Below are 21,656 nucleotides of genomic sequence, written 5' to 3' on the forward strand. Positions count from 1 at the left end.
TCCCCCCATTTTAAAGTGCCTTGAAATCTTTTACTCATAAATCTTTTTTTTTCATCTTTTTTTTATGAAAGAGCTTGTAGAATTCTAAATATGAAGTTGTTTTCTTATCAATGTTGAGACTCAGTGATGAGTATTTTTTTTTTTAACTTTGGTTATAGTCTGCCTAATATTCAAAGCAATGATCATGGCCATTTATATCACTTGCCCATGATTAACCATGAATAGTCAATGGCACTTAACTGGTTAGTGCTACTGGATATTCACAGTTAACGTATGAGCCGAAACCGGCTAACTTGTGGGCATTCCATGAGCAGAGATGGTACATACGTGGTTAAGTGCTGATATCATAAATGACGACAAATAAAGATCTGAACGGTCCATCCAGTCTGACCAGCAGTCACACGCATTATTAATTGTCTTTCTTTGGCATTTCTGAGACATAGACCATAGAAGTCGGTCTGGCACTGTCCTTGGGCTCCAACTACTTGAATTACCATCGAAGCCTACTCTAGCCTATCTAAATATCTTATCATTTGTGGGATAGAGACCGTAAACATCTGTCCCAGCACTGTTCTTACATTCCAAATTACCGGAGTTTCTGTTGAAGCCCCCCTCAGCCCATCCTAAACCAAACTGCCGTATACAGGACACAGACTATGGAAGTCTGTTCAGTACCAGCCTTAGTTCTTCACAGCTGGAGTCACCATCTAAGCACCATTCAACACATAAGAAAACTGCTTAAATTAGACCAAGTCCTATCTTATGCAGTTAAGGGCTGAATGTTGCACAGAACTGCATAAGATTCAGCAGCCAACATACAACTAGATATTCAATACTAGTGCCCAGTGGCAGCCCATCATTGAATATCCAGGAATATAGTTGGCGGCTAACATATAAATGCTGACTACCGCCAGCTGAATATCTACCCTGTGTGTGTTAGGGTGACAGGACTAAATTGCGCGAGACAACGGCGCGCCGACAACTGAGCGCAGACAACTGAGCGCAAGGTTGATGGCGCGCCGAAGAAAAGCACTATTTTAAAGGGCTCCGACGGGTACTTAACAGACATTGCGCTGCCGTTGTGGGGGGTTTGGGGGGTTGTAACCCCCCACATTATACTTAAAACTGAACTTTTTCCCTAAAAAACAGGCAAAAAGTTCGGTTTCAAGTATAATGAGGGGGGTTACAACCCCCCAAACCCCCACAACGCCAGCGCGATGTCTGTTAAGTAAAATAGGGTCGGAACCCTTTAAAATAGTGCTTTTCTTCGGTGCGCCGTCAACCTTGCGCTCAGTTGTCTGCGCGCCGTTGTCTCGCGCGATTTTATCTATGAACCGTGTGTTAGGTACCATTGACTTGAGCTCAAGTCCTAGCGACTTGATGAGTTAAAGATCCAAAAAGAAGTCGGTTAAGTGCTAGTCCAACAAGGTCCTTCAGCATCATCCCGACAGTAGTTGTCAACGTGTCCAGCCACCTAGTTGCAGGTCACCCTCTTTGCCTAGCTGCTTCAGTCTTTCCAAACATGATGTCCTTCTCCAGTGATCTCTCTCTAACAGTGTGAGCAAAATAAGATAATCATAGCTTCATCATGTGGGCTTCGGGTGACATATCCGGTCTAATCTCTTCCAGAATCGATTTGTTAGTTCTCCTGGCGGTCCGTGGCATGCATAGAATCCTTCTCCATCACCAGAGTTTAGATGAGTCAATCCTCTTTCTGTCTTGTTTCCGTAATGTCAAGCTTTCAATGATCACTTGAGAAAATGAGTCCATGCACTCATTTTTTCAGTGGTCAATTATATCTACCCTAGTGTTGTTAAAAATACATATAATCAACATCACTGTCCAGTAAGTGACAGCACTGAATGCAATTACGTAGAAACTGCTCACCACCAGTAACAATACCTATGTCAGCTGTATTCAACCACATGAAGGGCAATTCTGTAATCCAGGTGCTCACATTTACCTGTGTTAAATGCATAAGTGTCTAGAATATTAGCACTTAAGCACCTGTGTGTGCACATACCATGTAAATGCTAGCAGGATACTGAGGTGTAATTATGCAAATATCTGCTTAATTTATATACAGTAGCACCTATTGGCATGGGGAGTGTACACAGGGGAGTAACATCCTCTATATCTTTCCTGTTTCTTAACTTTCTATTGTCCATCTAGAATGCTTAGATCATCACAACAAAAATGCCTTTTTGTATCCTCTTTGAGGGAGATTGATAACAATTGTACAGGATGTACCATTTTCTCAGTCCAGGGCCCTATTCATTGGAACGTGCTACCGCAGCACCTTACATCGCAGTCATGACTGAAACAATTCAAAACTAACCTTAAAACATTTCTATGCAATGATGTGCATGTTCGATATGAACAAACACAACACATATCCTCCAGTTCAAATGCTGAAGCTAAAGCTCAAAGCTTAACTATTTTATACTTAAAGCATACAGTTGAAGCACATATGCAGGGGAATTTGCCTCAGAAGCTACCAGGCAGTCATTGCTCCAGAACTTGGAAGGAGAACTCGAATTCCTTGTTGGTTAAACCTTCAATATTCTATCATAGGCAACCCCGCTGTGCCAACTTTAGTGATTTCTATTCCGCCTGTGCCTTGCGGTTCTAAGCGGATTACATTAGAAGATATCTGGACATATCCAGGAGAATTAAATAACAAAGAAGAAAGAATATTTCAGGTTACAATAGAGAATAACATAACATTCAGGTTACAAAAGAGAATTACATAACGTTGAAGGAAGCAGGTTTCTTGTTACAAATGGAGGTTACATGTTGAGGTTTCTGAAGTTTTGAGATGTTGAGGGTATCTATCAGCAGGTTACAGTACTTTAAAAGGAAGGTTACAGTACTTTAAAAGATTACAGTACTTTAAATATTAATCTAACAAAGTGCAAGCCACACTTATCTGTTGCTTCATGGCAGACAGGCTTGATAATGTGGTACAGGCGCAAGTGAAAACTTCCTCTCCAAACAGCCGATGAAGGCCTACTTTTCATGATTGCAAAATCATTTCTTCAGGGCTCTAAGGAAACACAAAAACAGAATCATAAGAACCTGAAATTCAAAAACAATATCCTATATCATCATCAGAATTAAAGCTTCCCAAACCTGCAGTTTACTAATGCTGAGAGTCTCACATAATGAAAAAAATGGTGCTGCAGCGTCATTAAAAAGGCTCAGTTGGTCACATGAAAACTGTCATGTGACCAGCATACCCAGAACAGATTTAAAGGAACAGTGGCAGTGCATCAAAAAGCTTAAAGCTAAAAATAACCAGGTATAAGTTAGTAAAAATGAATCCAGTCAATTGAAGCATTTAAACCATGAGGTTGTATTAATTTTAGTTGAAAAATTCAATGTTGTTCCCACCTCAGAAGCCCTAGCTTTCTGTTCCCTCCACATTGATTTGCTGTTATATGATCCAACACAAAACATTTCAGATCTTTGAATTCATGATTGTACTGTATACAATGCTGCACCTTACACCTACATAAGAACATAAGAATTTCCATACTGGGATAGACTGAAGGTCCATCAAGCCCAGAATCCAGTTTCCAACAGTGGCCAACCCACAAGTACTTGGCAAGATCCCAAGCAAAACTGTCCACTGGTGTTGGAAATACTTTTTTATAGAAAGGGTGGTAGATGCGTGGAACAGTCTTCCGGAAGAAGTGGTGAAAACAGAAACTGTGTCTGAATTCAAGAGGGCTTGGGATAGGCACGTGGAATCTCTCAGAGAGAGAAAGAGATAATGGTTACTGTGGATGGGCAGACTAGATGGGTCATTTGGCCTTTATCTGACATCATGTTTCTATTGGGGAGATGTTCTTTTTTTCTGTCAATTCATTGAAAGTCAAGTTCCCAAAATTGATACCTAATTCAAACGCTCCAGGATAATATCTTAACAGACTCCAATTGCTTTGTATTTAGCCTATACCCCATCAAGATGGTAGGAAAGGAAAAATGCTAAGGCCCATATTAGATCCTGTTCACTTTGGAGATTTCAATTGGTTATACAGTATTTAGACTTGACAGTTGGGGTGCCTTTGATCATTGTTTTATTGCTGGAAATTGAATTTGCGTTGATTCATCTTTAACAAGTACTCATGATTTTTATTTTGCAGTGGACCAGGCACTAGAATTTACTCATAACGGGCTGTTTTACCATCAAGGACAGTGTTGCATTGCTGGATCTAGGCTTTTTGTGGAAGAGTCTATTTATGATGAATTTGTTCGTCGGAGTGTTGAGAAAGCTAAAAAACGTGTGTTAGGAAACCCCTTAACAGCTGGAATTTGTCAGGGACCACAGGTAGGATCTATTTAATTGGTATTTAATAGGCCTGATACTTCCAGTTGCACAATTTATCTACCTTTTATTTAAAAGGTATAGCACCTTCTTGGTTTAGCAATTAATATTACAAGACCTATGATTTATATGCTATGACTTCCTTAATTAAGGGGCCCTTCTACTAAAGCTTAATATGTGCCAATGGAACCACCATGTGCTAAATACTTAGAAGCCCATTAGCACACCCTAAGCTTTATTAAAAGGGTCCCTAAATGTAAAAATACTAAGGGCTAGATTCACAAAGGGCATGGATCAGATTCGATCCGATCCGTGAGGTATCCGATCCGATCCGTGTCTGGGGGTTGATTCATGAATCGCCCTCATGCAAATGAGGGTGATTGGAATCACGCCCCCATACGACTGTTGGGATCGCTCTCTTGCGATCCCGATACATGCGCAGACCATCTGTAGAAGGTCTGCACATGCTTAAGAGCAGCAACCTTTTTGTTTTGTTTTGTTTTACTCTTTGCGAGCCCGTGGTTTTAACCCGTGGGTTAAAACCACAGGCTCATAGTGCGAGGAAGGGCAGGAGAGTCGGAGCGACAGGAAACAGATTTGGGGGCAGAGAGTCAGGGTGGCAGGAGAGCATATTCAGGGACAGAGAGTCGGGAACAAGAGAGCAGATTCAGGGGCAGAGAGTTGGGAGCAGAAGAGCAGATTCGGGGAGTCGGGGTAAAGAACAGGACAGCAGATTTGGGGCAGAGCAGGGCGGCAGAAGAAAATTGCGGCAGAGAGAGCAGGAGAGTCAGTGACAGAGAGCTGGAAAGACAGCAGGCAGAGCAGGAGATGGCAGTCGGAAAGCTGTGAATGACTGGTCCCCAGCAGTCGCTTGTTTATAATCAGCCAGCCCAGTCAGTGTTGCAGGGTTTTTGTTTGTGAATTGCTGCCAGCCATCATTTCAATGCCGTTTCCCCTCATTTGCATGCACAGATTGGAGGATGATCAGGACAGAGGTTAGTGAATCAGGTTGGAGGGAAACGGGTCACAAACTGATTAGTGAATCTAGCCTGGTGCCTTGAGAGAAACAATACATTGGGATGATAAGTTTCAAAGCTACCTGGCTAAAATGTCTGAATCAAAATTGCCCTTGCTAATCAGCTAAACATTTTTATTGTCTTCATAGAGTGTCTGGAGGGATTTCGAGAAGCATGTTTAGGTCAGGAAGAAAAAAGTATTTAAGAAAATGTAGGGATCAATATTCAAGCTGAATTAAGAGAGACTTTTACCGAGACCCAAAGGAATATTTAGGGAAATTGACCTAGACAGTGGTGCAGAATATCCTCTCTAACTGCTAAAGCTGAAACCAGCTATTGTGTGGGTGGTCTGTGGGGCGGAGTTAGCATATAATCAGAGAAATACCAATATTCAGCCCTTGACTAGACATAAGAACATAAGAGGTACCATACTGGGACAGACCGAAGATCCATCAAGCCCAGTTTACTGTTTCCAGAGTGGCCAATCCAGGTCACAAGCACCTGGCAAGATCCTAAAAGAGTAAAACTTATTTTTTGCTGCTTATCCTAGAAATAAGCAGTGGATTTCTCCAAGTTCTCTTAATAATGGCTTATGGACTTTTCTTTTAGAAAATTATCCATACCTTTATTAAGCCCTGCTAAGCTAACTGCTTTTACCACATTTACAGATTAGTTAACTGGCCATTAACAGGATCACATAAATATGTTTGCCCAGTTTAATTTATACAGTTAAGGTCTGAATATTGGCACTTATCCAGTTAAATGGCAGCCTTCACACAAATCCAGTTAATGCTAGTCCCCAAACATTACCTGACATTGAATATGAGGTCATAATTTTGATGGTGAGAGTCAGCAGTTAAGAAAAAATGCTAACTACCACCCACTGAATATTCCCCCCCCTCCCCATAATTTACTATCTGACCTCACTTATCACTCCAACAAAAACCCAGTAGCAATTATGTAGTTTCAGCACTTTTACTTTATGTTAATTTTCAAAGAAGACATACTTGCATTCCTTCTCTTTGAAAATTAGCGTGAAGTAAAAATACTCACAGCATGTGTACGTGGATTAATTGGGAATTGCCCCAAAACAACGTGATAGGTCAAGCCATTGCGATTCCATTCACTTCACATCTGCAGACTATGACATTATCACCCAATTTCTGTAAATGGCGCCTTGCATTATGTGTGCAAATCAGTATGCATAGTCAATTTGCATGCATAACTTAATTAACAAGCCTAATTAGCGCCAGTAATTGCCAATTAACAACTCATAGTTGACATTAATTGGTGATAATTGGAAGTTACATATGTAACTTGGTATGCACACTGCCCAAAATGTTGTGTGTCAGTTCGAGTGCATAAATCTGAAAAGGGGGCGTGGTTAGGGGGCAGATTGTGCGCATTGCTATAAGTTACGCACAAGTTTTTAGCTTACACACTAATGCGTGCATAACTTAGACGTAGGCATTTTGAACAAGTTTTCCTCAGGCTAAATGGGTACATCTAAAAGTTATGACACATACTGGTGCTAAACGTGATTCTATTACTTTTATAGAATCAAGCTTAGCGCTGCACTAGTCAGCGCTAATCTTTTAGGCATGATATATAGAATCAGGCTCATGAGGGTAATTCTATAAAAAGCCAACTAGTTTAGGCATCAGAAAATGTGCATATTATAGCAATATGTTAAATTACCACATATACTCAAATATAAACCGACACGAATATAACCTTTTTATCCCCCCCAAAAGGAGGAAAAACTGGGGGGTTAATATTCAAGTGCAGTGCCTTGCCTTGCCCTGCTCTGCCAGGCTCTGTACCCTGTTCCCCCTCCTTCGCTGCTCTGACAGGCTCTGCACCCTGTTCCCCCTCCTTCGCTGCCCTACCAGTCTCTGCACCCAGCCCCCATCCCTCCCTGCCAAGTTCTGTATCCTATCCCCCCTCCCTCCCGATGCCTTGCAGGCCTCTACCAGGCTTACGCAAGTCCTGGTAGTCCAGTAGTGGGTCAGGACAGCAGGGATCCCTCCCACCTCCTATCCCAGCTGATTCTAAGAATTTTAACCTCCTTCCCACCTTCCCCACATACCTTTAGAATCCCTGGTAGTCCAGCGGTGAACCTTGGCAGGAGTAGCCTTCCTTCACTCCTGCCCATGCAGAGCCACTAGCAAGTTCTCGGTATCCAATCGGCTAGCGGCTCTGCATGGGCAGGAGTGAAGGAAGGTCACTCCTGCCAAGGTTCACCGCTGGACCACCAGGGATTCTAAAGGTATGTGGGGAAGGTGGGAAGGAGCTAAAAATTCTTAGAATCTGCTGGGACAGGAGGTGGGAGGGATCCCTGCTGTCCCAGCCCACAGCTGGACCACCAGGGATTTAAAAGGTATACCAGGGAGGGGGAGGGAGGTACAACTTATTAGAGTCAGTCGGAACAGGAGACAGAAGGAATCCCTCCTGTCCCAGCCCACCTCTGAACCACTAAGTCTCATGGCAGGCCCAGCAGAAGACTGCAACAGGTTTCAGAGGGGAGCAGGTCTGCGCTGACCTGAATATAAACCAAGACCCCCATTTTTAGGCCATTTTTTTTGGCCCAAAAAACTCTGTTTATATCCAAGTAAATATGGTATGTATGCACTCGTAATTTAAGCATGTAAATGACCTCTTAGAATGCCGGCTAGCAGAAGAGTACATGCCATGATTCCGCAGCATCAACTTTGTCCGTGATTGGGCACTTGGGCAGAATTTGAGCGGATCGTGGATGGAGTGCGCAAATGAGAGTATTCTATACTTTAAATGTGTTCTACTAACACTGAAGCATGAGCATTTACACCACTTATAGGGCTGGTATAAGTGATTAAGCCTTATATATAGGCATCATTCATTTTACAAACTGAAAAATCCAAATTCTGAACTGGGTAAAAATCCCTACACCCAAAACTGGGTGTGGATCTTGGCCCTAAGCGCTATTCTATAAATGATGTCCAATTCTGAGTGCTGCTTATAGAATAGCACTTTATGCTAATTTTTAGTGATGTTGGTTTTTCAGCACCATGTATAGAATTTAGTTTTATGAGTGACGGGTCATAAGCGCGCCGGACAAACGGGCGCCGACAAATTGGAGCGGACAATGAGCGCAAGACAGCAGCACGGCGCACAAAAACCTTATTTTAAAGGGCTCTGACGGGGGGGGGGTGTGGGGGGGAACCCCTCCAGTTTACTAAATACTGGTCACGCTGCCGTGTTGGGGAATGTGGGGGGTGTAACCCCCACATTATACAGAAAACTTAACTTTCCCCTAAAAATAGGGAAAAAGTTGTTTCCTCTATAATGGGGGGGTTACAAACCCCCAAAACCATCCCCAACGGCAGCGCAAACAGTATCTAGTAAACTGGGGGGTTCCCCCTTACACACCGCCCTTTGAAATAAGGTTTTGTGCGGCGCACTACTGTTTTGTGCTCAATTGTCCGCTCCAATTAGTTGGCGCCCGTTTGAACAGTGCATTTATGACTGTGAAACGTTTTATGTGAGCCTCAGTGGGACTCAAACCTCATTCCCAGTCTACTGCATTAATCATTATGTTTTTATTATCAAATGAGAATGTTAAACCAATTTTCTGTTTTTTTTGTTACACATCTAAGTCTTGGAGCCAGTGGAAGGTGCAAAGTTGTTAAATGTTACTGTGAGGGATTGAAAGGGAGTCCAGTGTATGATTCATTTCTGCCTCTGATATTCTTTCGTGCAGATTGATAAGAAGCAGTTTGAAAAGATTCTAATGTTAATTGAGAGTGGGAAAAAAGAAGGGGCAAAGCTGGAATGCGGAGGTGCCCGCTGGGGGAATAAAGGCTACTTCATCCAGCCCACAGTCTTTTCCAATGTTACCGATGAAATGCGCATCGCCAAGGAAGAGGTAAAATGAGACCAAGGCCACTTTCAGACCTGATGCTCAGGGTAACTTGTGGAGAGTGGTCTTTTTAACCTTTCTGTCTAATATCTCACAATCATGCCATTTGTAAGTTAGCTTAGAAACTCAGATCCCAGCACTAGAAGCTTTTGGAACTGATTATTTTCCAAATGATCATATTCACTAATTCAGGAGATTCACAGGCAACTAAACTGAAAAGATACTATTTTATTTATTGGATGGATTTGAATGATTCTAAGATACGTACTTTTAGAATAGATCTTTTCTTTACTTTATGGAGTTCCTTTCTGCCTTTATTTTATTCTGTAATGTTTATGTAATCCGCTGAGAACTTTTGCTAGATTTGGCGGAATATCAAATTTAATAAAAAACATAAACACGCTTCTAGAGGGCCTGAAAAGCAATAGGTAGTCCTTTTCTGGTACAGCACAAGCACTAAGCTCTGATTTCTCTAGGAAACTAATAGTTTAATTCATCAAAGGCTGCTAAGCATGACAGTGTGCATAATCACGGTACAGTGTTCCCCCGGTCGTTCACAGTCGGTGGTTCGCAGTATTTTCTGACCGCGAACCGCCGACAAGGAGAGGGCAACGGGAGAGGCAGGAGAGAGCAGTCGGAGCGTCTCGAGTGCAGGAAATCACTCGCGGTACGTTCCGACCACCTCTTCCTGCACTAAGTCGGGCCTTATCCAATCAGGAGCTGCTTTGATACATAGCTCCTGACTGGATAAGGCCCGACTTAGTGCAGGAAGAGGCGGTCGGAGCATACCGCGAGTGATTTCCTGCACTCACGGTGCTCCAGCTGCTCTCCCGCTGCCCTCTTCAGGCTCCCCCATGAAAAACCATATTCACGGTTTTTCGAGATTCGCGGGGGTTCCTGGAACGGAACCCCTGCGAATATCGGGGGAGTACTGTATTAGCATGCACAACTATGTTAGCACACACTAACCACTACATATGCCCATAGAAATAATGGACATCTTTAGTGATTAGCAGCAGTAATGTGCTTATTGCCCACTGGTGAATTTTCCCCTTAATCATCAGAAAGATTTGAAAAGCTAAGACATGACACTTGCTGAAAAAGCTTCTCCTTGAGAAGCAGGGCTAGATTCATTTCTTTTTCTGACTCATGTGACATTAAAAGTACATTTCCTGTTTTTCTGCATGTTCCGCTCTCTTCCATCACAGTCCAATGCTCTTTTCTGTGGGGTTACCATTTTTTTCTCTGGGAAATCCTGGGCACATGACCCCGCCCTGTTCCACCTCTAGTCCCATCATGTTCTGCCCCAGCTCTGCCCAGTTCTGCCCCAAGCCCCACCCCCCACAAAACCTCCTCCAGATGCAGCCGGAGCTCGTTGGGGCTTTCCAAAACCCGGACAAATGTTGGGTTTTGGAAAGTCCATCCAGGAGCCTGGACAGTCCTCTAAAAAGAGGACATATCCAGGTTTTTCCAGACATCTGGTAACCCTACTGGTCAAACCTATTTCAAATCATGTGTGCATGTATCCCAGGGACTCTAGTTTGAAGCACATTTCAAGTATATAAAAAGTAAAATCTCATCCAGTGGAAAAGATCCAGTTTGTCTTGTGCTTTTTGAAAATCAGTATATGAAATTTAAAGATAAATTTCACAAGGGTTTTCATAAGAATGTGAGGACGTATACTGTATAGGAGGTTCCCCTTAACAACACTCCCTCACAGAGCTGCTTTAAGGGGTGTGGCTTCAGCAAGGCAGAATAAGGAGGGCATGGTGCAAGCAGTAAGATGAATACATCAAGCCCAGACTGAACATGGAGATGGTCCTCCAGCATAGAAACATAGAAACATAGAAAGATGACGGCAGAAAAGGGCTACAGCCCACCAAGTCTGCCCACTCTACTGACCCACCCCATTAAGTCTGAGTGCTAATGACCCAGCTCCTTAACTCGACCCTCGCAGGGATCCCACGTGGATGTCCCATTTATTCTTAAAGTCGAGCACGCTGGTGGCTCTGATCACCTGCTCCGGAAGTTTGTTCCACTGATCCACCACCCTTTCTGTGAAGAAATACTTCCTGGTGTCACCTTTACCACATATGTCTAAGTAGCAGAAGCCTCTTTCAAGGTTTGGTTAGAACCAGGTCAACCTGAGCTGTTGGTAGTTTAAAAGGGGTTTTGTGTAGCCCATTGTTCTGGGCATTGAACAGAACCAGTTAATGAGCATGTTTTCAAATTAACAAGCTCATTAACATGGGACTTTTGGTCACTGCTTCCGTGCACCAGCCCCATAATAACATTTCATTTAGACTAGCTAAAACCAGTCTAAGTGAAATGTTGTACATATATATATTCACCTCTGATTACCTATATACTATATGCTGTATTACGCGCGTTAAACCCCTACCGCAGCTTGATAAAAGGACCCCTAAGTTTGAGTTCATACACTGGATGTATCTTGAAAAATGATGCAAAGTTATGGAGTAGTTTTCCTACTGTTCATCAATATTTATTTTAAAAAGTTTATATTCTGCACAGTCACATAGGTCTAGGCAGATTATAATTACAAACATACATAATTTGCACAAAATCAAAACACATATCTTGTTTACATATGAGAGCCTTCAAATTATTACATTTTAAATTCTTCAGTACCTGATAGGGCACAATAGACCAGAAAATCCAATAGTATCTTATGAAGGTCTGTTACAACAAATGTTTTTAATTGTTTCTAAATGTCAAAAGTGACTTAGAGTCCCTTCTAGAAAGCCGCAGTAGTGAGTCCCGATGTGGCAAATGCGACGCAGCCAACAGGAATTGAATGAGTTGTGTTGCGTTTGCCATATAGGAATCACTACCTTACCCCCCCCCCCCTCTTTTACAAAGGTACGCTAAGCTTTTTAGCGCACACACTAAACACGCACTAAACACTAGCAGTTAGCGCATGCGTTGATTTAGCACACGCTACAACGTGCGCTAAAACACTTAGCACGTCTTAGTAAAAGAGGACCTGATTGGATAAGGCCCGACTTAGTGCAGGAAGAGGCGGTCGGAGCATACCGCAAGTGATTTCCTGCACTCACGGTGCTCCAGCTGCTCTCCCGCTGCCCTCTTCAGGCTCCCCCATGAAAAACCATATTCGCGGTTTTTTGAGATTCGCGGGGGTTCCTGGAACGGAACCCCTGCGAATATCGGGGGAGTACTGTATTAGCATGCACAACTATGTTAGCACAAACTAACCACTACATATGCCCATAGAAATAATGGACATCTTTAGTGATTAGCAGCAGTAATGTGCTTATTGCCCACTGGTGAATTTTCCCCTTTCTTTTTCTGACTCATGTGACATTAAAGTACATTTCCTGTTTTTCTGCATGTTCCGCTCTCTTCCATCACAGTCCAATGCTCTTTTCTGTGGGGTTACCATTTTTTTCTCTGGGAAATCCTGGGCACATGACCCCACCCTGTTCCACCTCCAATCAGAATAGGCCCGGGAGCCTTAGGTCTCTCCTGGGGGCGGGGCCCGAGGCACATGGGCCCAACCCAACCATGTGCCCAAGGCCCCACCCCCAGGAGGGATCTAAGGCTCCCGGGCCTATTCTGATTGGCCCAGGCGCCTTAGGCCCCACCAGTAGGCAGAGCTTTGGGACGGATGGGCCAATCCGGCCTCATTCCGTCGTTGGCTGCCTGCCGGACAGGCGGGTTTGGTTCCCGTCTGTCCGGCCAACTACACAAAGGTACGGGGAAGGGGGGTGGGGGGTCGGCCAGGGGGGGCGCGGGTCGGCTGGGGGGGCGGTCGGAGGTTCTTGGGGGGGGGCGGTCGTTGGGGGAGGGGGGTTTGCGTCGAGGGCAGGAGGGCCTGGGATCCCTCCTGCCCGTAATGTAGTGCAGGGTGGGGGTAGGGGGTCGCCGTGGCCAGGAGGGTTTGGGCTCCCTCCTGGCCCGATATTGTCATGGAGTTGGGGAGTCGGCGGGGCAAGAGGGCTAGGGCTCCCTTTTGCCCCGATCGTGTCGAGGGGGTAAGAAAGCTTGAGCTCCCTCTTGCCCCGATCGTGTCGGGGGTGCCGCGGTTGGCTGGGGCAAGAGGGCTTGAGCTCCCTCTTGCCGCGATCGTGTCGGGGAGTCGGCGGGGCAAGAGGGCTTGACGTTAGAGAAAGGGCAAACCGCTGGAAGAGGAAGCAGGGCAGGCGCAGGGCTCACGGAAGGGCCGGGACCGCCAAGAGAAAGCAGCAGGACACCAGTAGGAGCTTCTACATGATGGGGGGGGTCGGGAGGCTGTGGGGGTGCGAGCGGTCCTTCAGGGTGGGGGTGAGGGTGCGGGTGGGAGTGCGTGCGAGCGGTCCTTCGGGGTGGGGGTGCGAGCGGTCCTGCGTTGTGGTGAATCGGACGTCGGGAGGGGAATCAGGTTTTCAGGGTGGGGACAGGACTTCAAGGGGGAGAGGAGAGTCGGGGCGGGCGAAAGGAGAGTCGGGGTGGCCAGAGGAGAGTTGGGGCTGGCGAAAGGAGAGTCGGGCGGTGACGGGGGAGTCGGGCAGCTTGCGCGGTATACGGGTGTGCGCGGTATATAAAAATTTCTGTACATAAATTTGTGTTTTCCGCGCGCTATACCCGTGTGCGCGTTTTACACAGTGCGCGTTATCTATGTGAAAATACGGTAATCTCAAGCATTTCATTTTATAACTGGTACTAAGGAACACACCAGTTAGAGTATATAGACCGCTCCTTGATCTTATTGTGTTATCCTTCCCCCACTTTTTTTTATTATAAATTGTATTTCATCCCTTTTATCCTACTGCATCATACAATATTTTCATCTATTATTTTATGGTTTACTGTATTACTTTTTAAAATATTATTAGTTATTTGTACCCATAATAATTTTATTGTAAGCTGCTTAGCTGTAATACGATTTGCGGGATATCAAGAATAAACTTGAAACTTTATCAGCTGATCTCAAGCTTCTTGCTGGTCTATAAATATTAAGAGTAGGGAAAAAAAAAAGTAGAGTCCTAGTATTTTATGAAGCTTTAACCATTTTGCTTTGTCTCTAAACTCTCTGAAATAGATATTTGGACCAGTGCAACAAATTCTGAAATTTAAAACAATAGATGAAGTTATCAAGAGGGCAAACAACACTACATATGGACTGGCAGCAGGAATTTTCACCAAAGATCTTGATAAAGCGTTGACCTTTACAACTGCTCTTCAGGCTGGCACTGTATGGTAAGTTTCAAATAACTTGAAATACGCTGCAGGGCTTTCTGATGTTAGTCGACTACAGTATCCTAGTCTGCACACTGATACAAGATTATGTTTGACGTATATATAGAAAGAGATCTAAAGCAGTTATCTGGTTAGCTTTTAGAGTTAACTAGATAAGAGGCCCTCTTACTATAGGGCGTTAAGATGCACTAAGCCCAGATGCTAACACAGAACTTTCCAGATTCAAGATGGTAGTGTTTCTAAAACATTTTCATTTTTCTGGGCAGATCACACACTAATGTTCCCATTAGTATATGGTATCTACAAAGGGTTTACAAGGGAGCAATTGGGGGGATTCAGTGGCAAAGTAATGGGGCAGAGGGAAGGCTTCTGACTCAGCCTTCCCTCTGACGTGTTTGCATTCTGCATCAGAGGGAAGGCTTCTGGGTCGCTCATCAGCAGCATGCAGGAATCATTGCCGTTAACATGAGGAGAAAGAGAAATGCTGCATGGGCTGGGGAGGAGAGTGGGGAAGGGAGAGAAAGAGAAAGAGAAGCCCGCCCACTTTTGGTTCAGGCCTGCCCATAATTGGCTGTCTGGCTATGTCACTGTCATACTCTGGAACTCATTTCCAGCAGTGCAATACCTAATTTGAGATCACCTTTAGTTCCAGAAGAAGGTTAAAAGCCTGGCTCTTCTACCAAGCCTAGAATATATGTGGCAACAGATTACTCAGTTCAGATTTGGACTAACATGCAACACTCTTTCCCCTGGATTCTATATATGCACTTAAATTTGCATGTCCAACTTTGAGCACACTTTCAAGATGTGTGCGCAGATAAATTGGATAATGAGCTCTGAATCCAGTGGCATAGTGAGGGAGGAAGGTGCCCGGGGCAGTGGCACCTAGTATCGCTGTGCCGTGCTCCCACTGTTTTTCCCTGCCCCCCCCCCCTACAATCAGGAAGTGATGTCAGAATAGAGCTGAGGCTGGTGTGAGCAGGAAGTGGAAAATTCTGCTCACGCTAGTGAACATTTCAAGAGATACGTGAGGAGCGGAGGAGAGAGATCTTGCCAAGATGGCAAGACGGTCTGTCACCCCCCCTTACTATGCCACTGTATGAACCATCAATAGTTGGGTGCTAACAACCAATTATGGATGTTAATTGGCACTCATTAAAATTTGTGCAGGCATCTGGATGCACACTATTCTACAAGGCACAGTGCCTAACTTCCATGGTGTATTTCTCAAAAGGGATATGTCAGGTGTAACCCCAACCCTCAGCGAAGAAGCCCTGCCTTACTTTCCCTTTAATTATTGTAGTCGCTAAACAGGCCGATACCTCAGGCAGTATTTCACTCTGAGGAGTGTGGGCACGAATAAATAGGGAAGGGGAATAAGGGACACAGCAAGCTACAGTTGCTGGACAAGCAAGAGTTAGATGACAATGTCTTACAATATAAGTATTATAAATAATTGACACTGAATCAAGAATTTGTTTTAATATACGTCATATTTTTTTCTATTAAATGACTCTAACTGGATCCAGTTCACAAACTAAGGGCTCCTTTTACGAAGGCCCGTTAGCGGTTTAACACGTGTAATACCACACTTAATACCACACATTAAACTGCTGGCCACGCTAGCCGCTACCGCTTCCTCTTGAGCAGGTAGTAGTTTTTCAGCTAGCGTGATTAAAAGTCACACGTGTTAAAGCCGCTTCGTAAAAGAAGCCCTAAATACAATTAAAACAATTGAAAATTTCCAATTAAAAATGCATTTAAAAACATCCTATTTAAAAATTGTCCAATGTTTAAAATACTCTCAAAAGTGTTTAAGTGCTTTTTTTTCCTTTAGATTCCCTGTGTCCAGATCCCACTGACTAATATTAAATCAGATAAGAGTTACTGTATTTTCTATCAGATTTACTTTAATGTACACCAAAAGGAAAATTAAATGTCCCAAATGGTGTGTGAGTCAAAAATAATAGGGAGTGAGGAAAATGCTCTCAAAAATATACAGAAGTGAGAGGTCAAAGTCAATGACAAAAATATAACTAGAAACAAGACTGCTCAATATATAAATCAAATAATAAGACTTGAATATAAATGTTGAAAATATAATGCAATTTTTCACATACACTCAGATTTGTGTAATCCGACCAAGAGCCGTAGGTCCTATAGTCGAACCCACCGTCCCATCACTGTGTATGACTTTGATGTGAAAGATAGTAAGTGAGGCTACATGCTCTACTGATTAATAACTTTGTTCTCAATGGCAATGAGAGAAGAAAACAACCCCTCCACTTAGCTTTAAGATGAATTAGCAGGTCCCGACATGGGCCATGTTTCGAGGATCTGTTTCAAGGAACCCAAAGGAGAAATATTAGACTTCAAATGCCAGAGATATGGGGTGTTTGTGTGAATCGGACGACAACTTGTGTACATAAATTGAAACGATCTCTTTAATTGTTCATTTTGTTTGTGCACACACAAAAAAAAACAATCTCCAGGTTTTCTCTCTCACGTTGGCCGCCTTCTTTTTCCCCCTTGTTCGGGACTTTCTGGATGGCTTTTCAATCAGAATCCAGAAGCTTTAGCTGTGAAGAGAAACCTACTACTGGCCCAACTTTATGTTTTCCCTTTATTACACAGGTTTGTACTCAAGGCTTCTATACAGTCCAGCCTACCTCACAAAAAGTTCCACAGGCTTCCTTATATTTAAGCTCTCACCCTTCTTAAGCCCTCCTTTAATTATTTGGATCAGCCCTACGGTCCCTAAAGCAACTGTTGCTATTCTGCTATATTCCAGATCATAAGAGCCACTACCACAATCACAAAAAGAAACTACAGTATTTCCTTAAACAGAATCCATTCACAGCTCAATAAACTAATTTGACTTCCGTCAGATTCTATAAATCACTCAGGCTGCACTACTATTCTGTATCTAATTGCTATTAAAACAATCTTTCCTCCCTTCCTTTACTTCCAAATATTATACCACAGGTGCCAACAACCACAACAACACCTTACCTGCCCCTTAACTAATCCAGAACTCCTACATAGATCACTATGGCAACGCCAGCTTGGCTTACGACACCAGACCCTAGTGTCCAATCAATAGAGTCCTAATGATCCCTAGTGTCACTATGGCAATGCCAGCTTGGCTTATGACACCAGACCCCTAGTATCCAATCAATAAGGGAAACACCAGAAGTTACAGTTGCTGGGATCTCCACTTCAGAAGTTCCAGGCTCCATTTTGGCCCATAGGCAATAATGGAGGGGAACATTTTGAGGATAATTTGGACAAATTTAAAGAAAAAATACTTCCCAGTTGGTGGATCTATTAAGCACAACTCTTTTGATGACTCTGTGTTTTTAAAATTTATAACCACATGTTTTCATGTGTGCCATATATTTTTCTCACCAAACTCTTCATATATCCAATAAAATTCCCAAATCATTACATAAGTTATCTTAATAAATTATTCTCTACCCACTTACTCTGTCAGAACCATCAAATGCATGTCCAAAGCCCACCAGGTGCTCACAGCTGCTCAGGAGTTCCAAAGAACCCCGTGTCATAAGCCAAGCTGGCGTTGCCATAGTGATCTATGTAGGAGTTCTGGATTAGTTAAGGGGCAGGTAAGGTGTTGTTGTGGTTGTTGGCACCTGTGGTATAATATTTGGAAGTAAAGGAAGGGAGGAAAGATTGTTTTAATAGCAATTAGATACAGAGTAGTAGTGCAACCTGAGTGATTTATAGAATCTGACAGAAGTCAAATTAGTTTATTGAGCTGTGAATGGATTCTGTTTAAGGAAATAGTTTCTTTTTGTGATTGTGGTAGTGGCTCTTATGATCTGGAACATAGCAGAATAGCAACAGTTGGTTTAGGGACGGTAGGGCTGATGCAAATACAGTAATTAAAGGGAGGCCTAAGAAGGGTGAGAACTTAAATATAAGGAAGTCTGAATAACTTTTTATTAAGCAGGCTGGACTGTGTAGAAACCTGTGTAATAGAGGGAAAATATAAAGCTGGGCCAGTAGTAGGTTTCTCTTCACAGTTAAAGCTTCTGAATTCAGATTGAAAAGCTATCCAGAAAGCCCTGAACAAGGAGGGAAAAGAAGCCGGCCAACGTGAGAGAGAAAACCTGGAGATAGGGGGGTTTTTTTTGTGTAAAAGAGGTCGTTAATTTTCCTTTTGGTGAACATTAAAGTAAATCTGGTAGAAAATACAATAACTCTTATCTGATTTAATATTAGTCAGTGGGATCTGGACACTGGGAATCTAAAGAAAAGAAAAGCATTTTAACACTTGGGAGTATTTTAAAAATTGGACAATTTTTAAATAGGATGTTTTAAATGCATTTTTAATTACAAATTTTCAGTTGTTTTAATTGTTTTTAGTTTGTGAACTGGATCCAGTTAGGGTCATTTAATAGAAAAAATATGACGTATATTAAAACAAATTCTTGATTAGGTGTCAGTTATTTATATTTATATTGTGAAAAAATTTTCATCTAACTCTTACTTGTCCAGCAACTGTAGCTTGCTGTGTCCCTTATTCCCCTTCCTTATTTATTTGTGCTTCCACTCTGAGGGGTGTGTTTACAAGAAGAATTCAGCCTGGGCCAAGTCAGGAGAGTAAGATGGCTGGAGGAGAACTGTCATTGCGTTTTTGCGCAAAATTCATGAATTTTGATGCATTCAAAACACCTTCCATGACTCATGACATGTTCCCTGTAAGCCACTTTCAACGTTTCATAAATTTCTGTAGTGGTCTTACCCAATTTAAAACAGAACTTCACACTGTAGACTTTGCTCATTGAGGTCGCACATGATGAAAACTAGCCGATCACGAAAACACACTTTCACAAAATGTGCTGTAGCTCGGTGACAAAAACAGACATCAACAAATGGAAAAAAGGAGGTTACCTGTGGGGTCTTCAAGCTGCTCAATGCAAGCAAGCATATCTCAAAAGAACTTCCCGTTGGTGCGCAATTCAAACTGTCCTGGAACATTTTAAACAGACCTCGTATGTGTCCACAGTTATTCTAGCCATAAACCTATTCTGCTGCTATGTAAATATAAGGACAGAGGTACGAGACTTACAATATTCTATAATTATGCACATAAATGGGAGCCCCACCCATGCTCCATCCATGTTTATACCCACCTTGCATTTATGTGCTATGTAAGTTAAACATGACATTGTAGAATAGCACTTTGGTGCCCTACTGGAGTTTTCTCAGGGAAGTGTAAACTTAATACACATTGGGTCCAATATTTAGACTACGGGAGGCAACCCAGCTATCTTCTGCAGTCAGTGATGAACCCGGAATCTCAACACTGGGCCATATCCAGCGACCAACAGTGTAGTTCTGGGGTGTTTTTTAGCCGGTTTTGACATAGCTAGTTAAGCCAATATTTATCATAAGAACATAAGAACTGCCATCTCCGGATCAGACCTACGGTCCTTGGAGTCCGGTGATCCGCACACGCGGAGGCCCAGTCAGGTGTACACCTGGTGTAATTTTAGTCCCACTAAATCACTATAACTAAGGATCAGGGCCAGTTTATACCAACTTATACCAGCTGAAAAATGATCTATGCTCTGCAACACTGCAAGGCCTTAATCGTATACACATTCATCCATGCAGTCAACCACACAAAGGGGACACAACAAGGAAAAAGAAAAAGAAGTGGAGAAAAAGGCCTCAGTTCAGCTTCATTTGGCCAAAAAACTCCACTCCTTCAATGACTTCTGCATGAAAACAAAGAATGTCTCTGAGAAAAAAGCAACCTGCAAAGCAGTATCAATAAGCACGCTTCCAAAAAGAAGATGATGACATCAGTGGGTAAATCAACAAAGGCACTGCGATCCAGTTCATAACATCAGATGCAAAAACTAGTAAATTTTAGTCCCCCATATCCCTCTATGCCTCTCGTAAGGAGATGTGCATCTAATTTGCTTTTGAATTCTAGAACGATGACCATCTAAGTTATTGCAGCAAAAGATAGACTTGCTATGTATGTGGGGCTATCTGGCTGCTATACTTAGCCAGCCTGTTAGTGAATATTAGCACTAACCATCTTGTTCTGAATATTAGCACTTAGTCAGCTAAGTTCTATTTAACTGGCCAGGTTAAATAACACTGAATATTCGACGGATGTATATATGCCTGATATAAACTACAGCATCTGTGCTAGAGGCACAAATATACTGATGCCTAGTTTATACAATTGCCTTTCATGACCACTTCCACATACTTTATTCAATTGTGCTACAATTGGCCTTCAGTTTAGTCACCCCTCTCTTTATCCCAATGACTTTGTCCTACACATCTTATATATTTATATGTCTTGACTGCACATGCCCCTTGGTTGCTTATTAAGATGTTTCATTGTTTCATTGTTTCATAGTAATTAATCTAATTTATAGGGAGATAAATTGAAGTATCCTGTGATGAAGATTAATATATACTATTATTATCACAGCTCTGATTGAATAATAATTGTGTTAATTAATAAAATAAATTAAAGAAATAAATTAAAGTGAAGTGCTCAGACCTTATAACCTTAAATATAGTGATGTCACTAAATTAAGGTTAACGAGGGGACCATCATCGCCTTCACCTGTCCCCTGACCACCCTTGTTGAACAGATACTGCTATCGAATACTGGTAATTATGTACTTATCTGAATCGGGTGGAAAGTTGTTTGTCGTTAATCCTCAATAGTGACTGTGTGCCTTAAATCATGTGTAGAAAACTAGAAAATAACTTTATCGAATATTTCTTCCAATAATCCCTGTCCCCCCGACTCGAGTTTCATCTCTTCATCAGGGAGGGACACTGGTATCGGCTCGCTGAGGCTGGACTAGCCCAAAGCCGCGGACCTACTGTTTCATTGTTTCATAGTAACATTTTCAGTACATTTATTTATATATTCCTTCAATTTTCTATACCATTCTCCCAATCTATGTTTGATTGTTTTAATGTGTGCCTTTTAAGGAGTGTCATCTGTATTGTGCATATCATATCTATGTTATATGAATGTTCTAAATATAATCCATCATCCAGCTACAAGAAGGTGAAAATGTATATCAAATAAACAAACTAAAAACACATCTTGTCCAAATTTTCAAATTATATTTATATGGACCATCAAATAAAGGAAAATTTATAAACTAATTCACTTCTGTATCCTTTA

General features: G+C 42.6%; 1 protein-coding gene across 1 annotated transcript in view; it reads left to right on the forward strand.

Moving 5' to 3' along the window:
* ALDH1A1 (aldehyde dehydrogenase 1 family member A1) overlaps positions 1-21,656 on the forward strand; it is a 105,297-nt gene that overhangs the window by 66,763 nt on the left and 16,878 nt on the right. The window contains exons 9-11 of the mRNA XM_033924558.1: positions 4,149-4,333; positions 9,086-9,250; positions 14,304-14,461. Coding sequence (XP_033780449.1) covers positions 4,149-4,333; positions 9,086-9,250; positions 14,304-14,461 — 508 coding nt within the window. The remainder of the gene's footprint in view (positions 1-4,148; positions 4,334-9,085; positions 9,251-14,303; positions 14,462-21,656) is intronic.

This window comes from Geotrypetes seraphini, chromosome 1 (genome assembly GCF_902459505.1).
Source record: "Geotrypetes seraphini chromosome 1, aGeoSer1.1, whole genome shotgun sequence".
NCBI classification, from domain to species: Eukaryota; Metazoa; Chordata; class Amphibia; order Gymnophiona; family Dermophiidae; genus Geotrypetes; species Geotrypetes seraphini.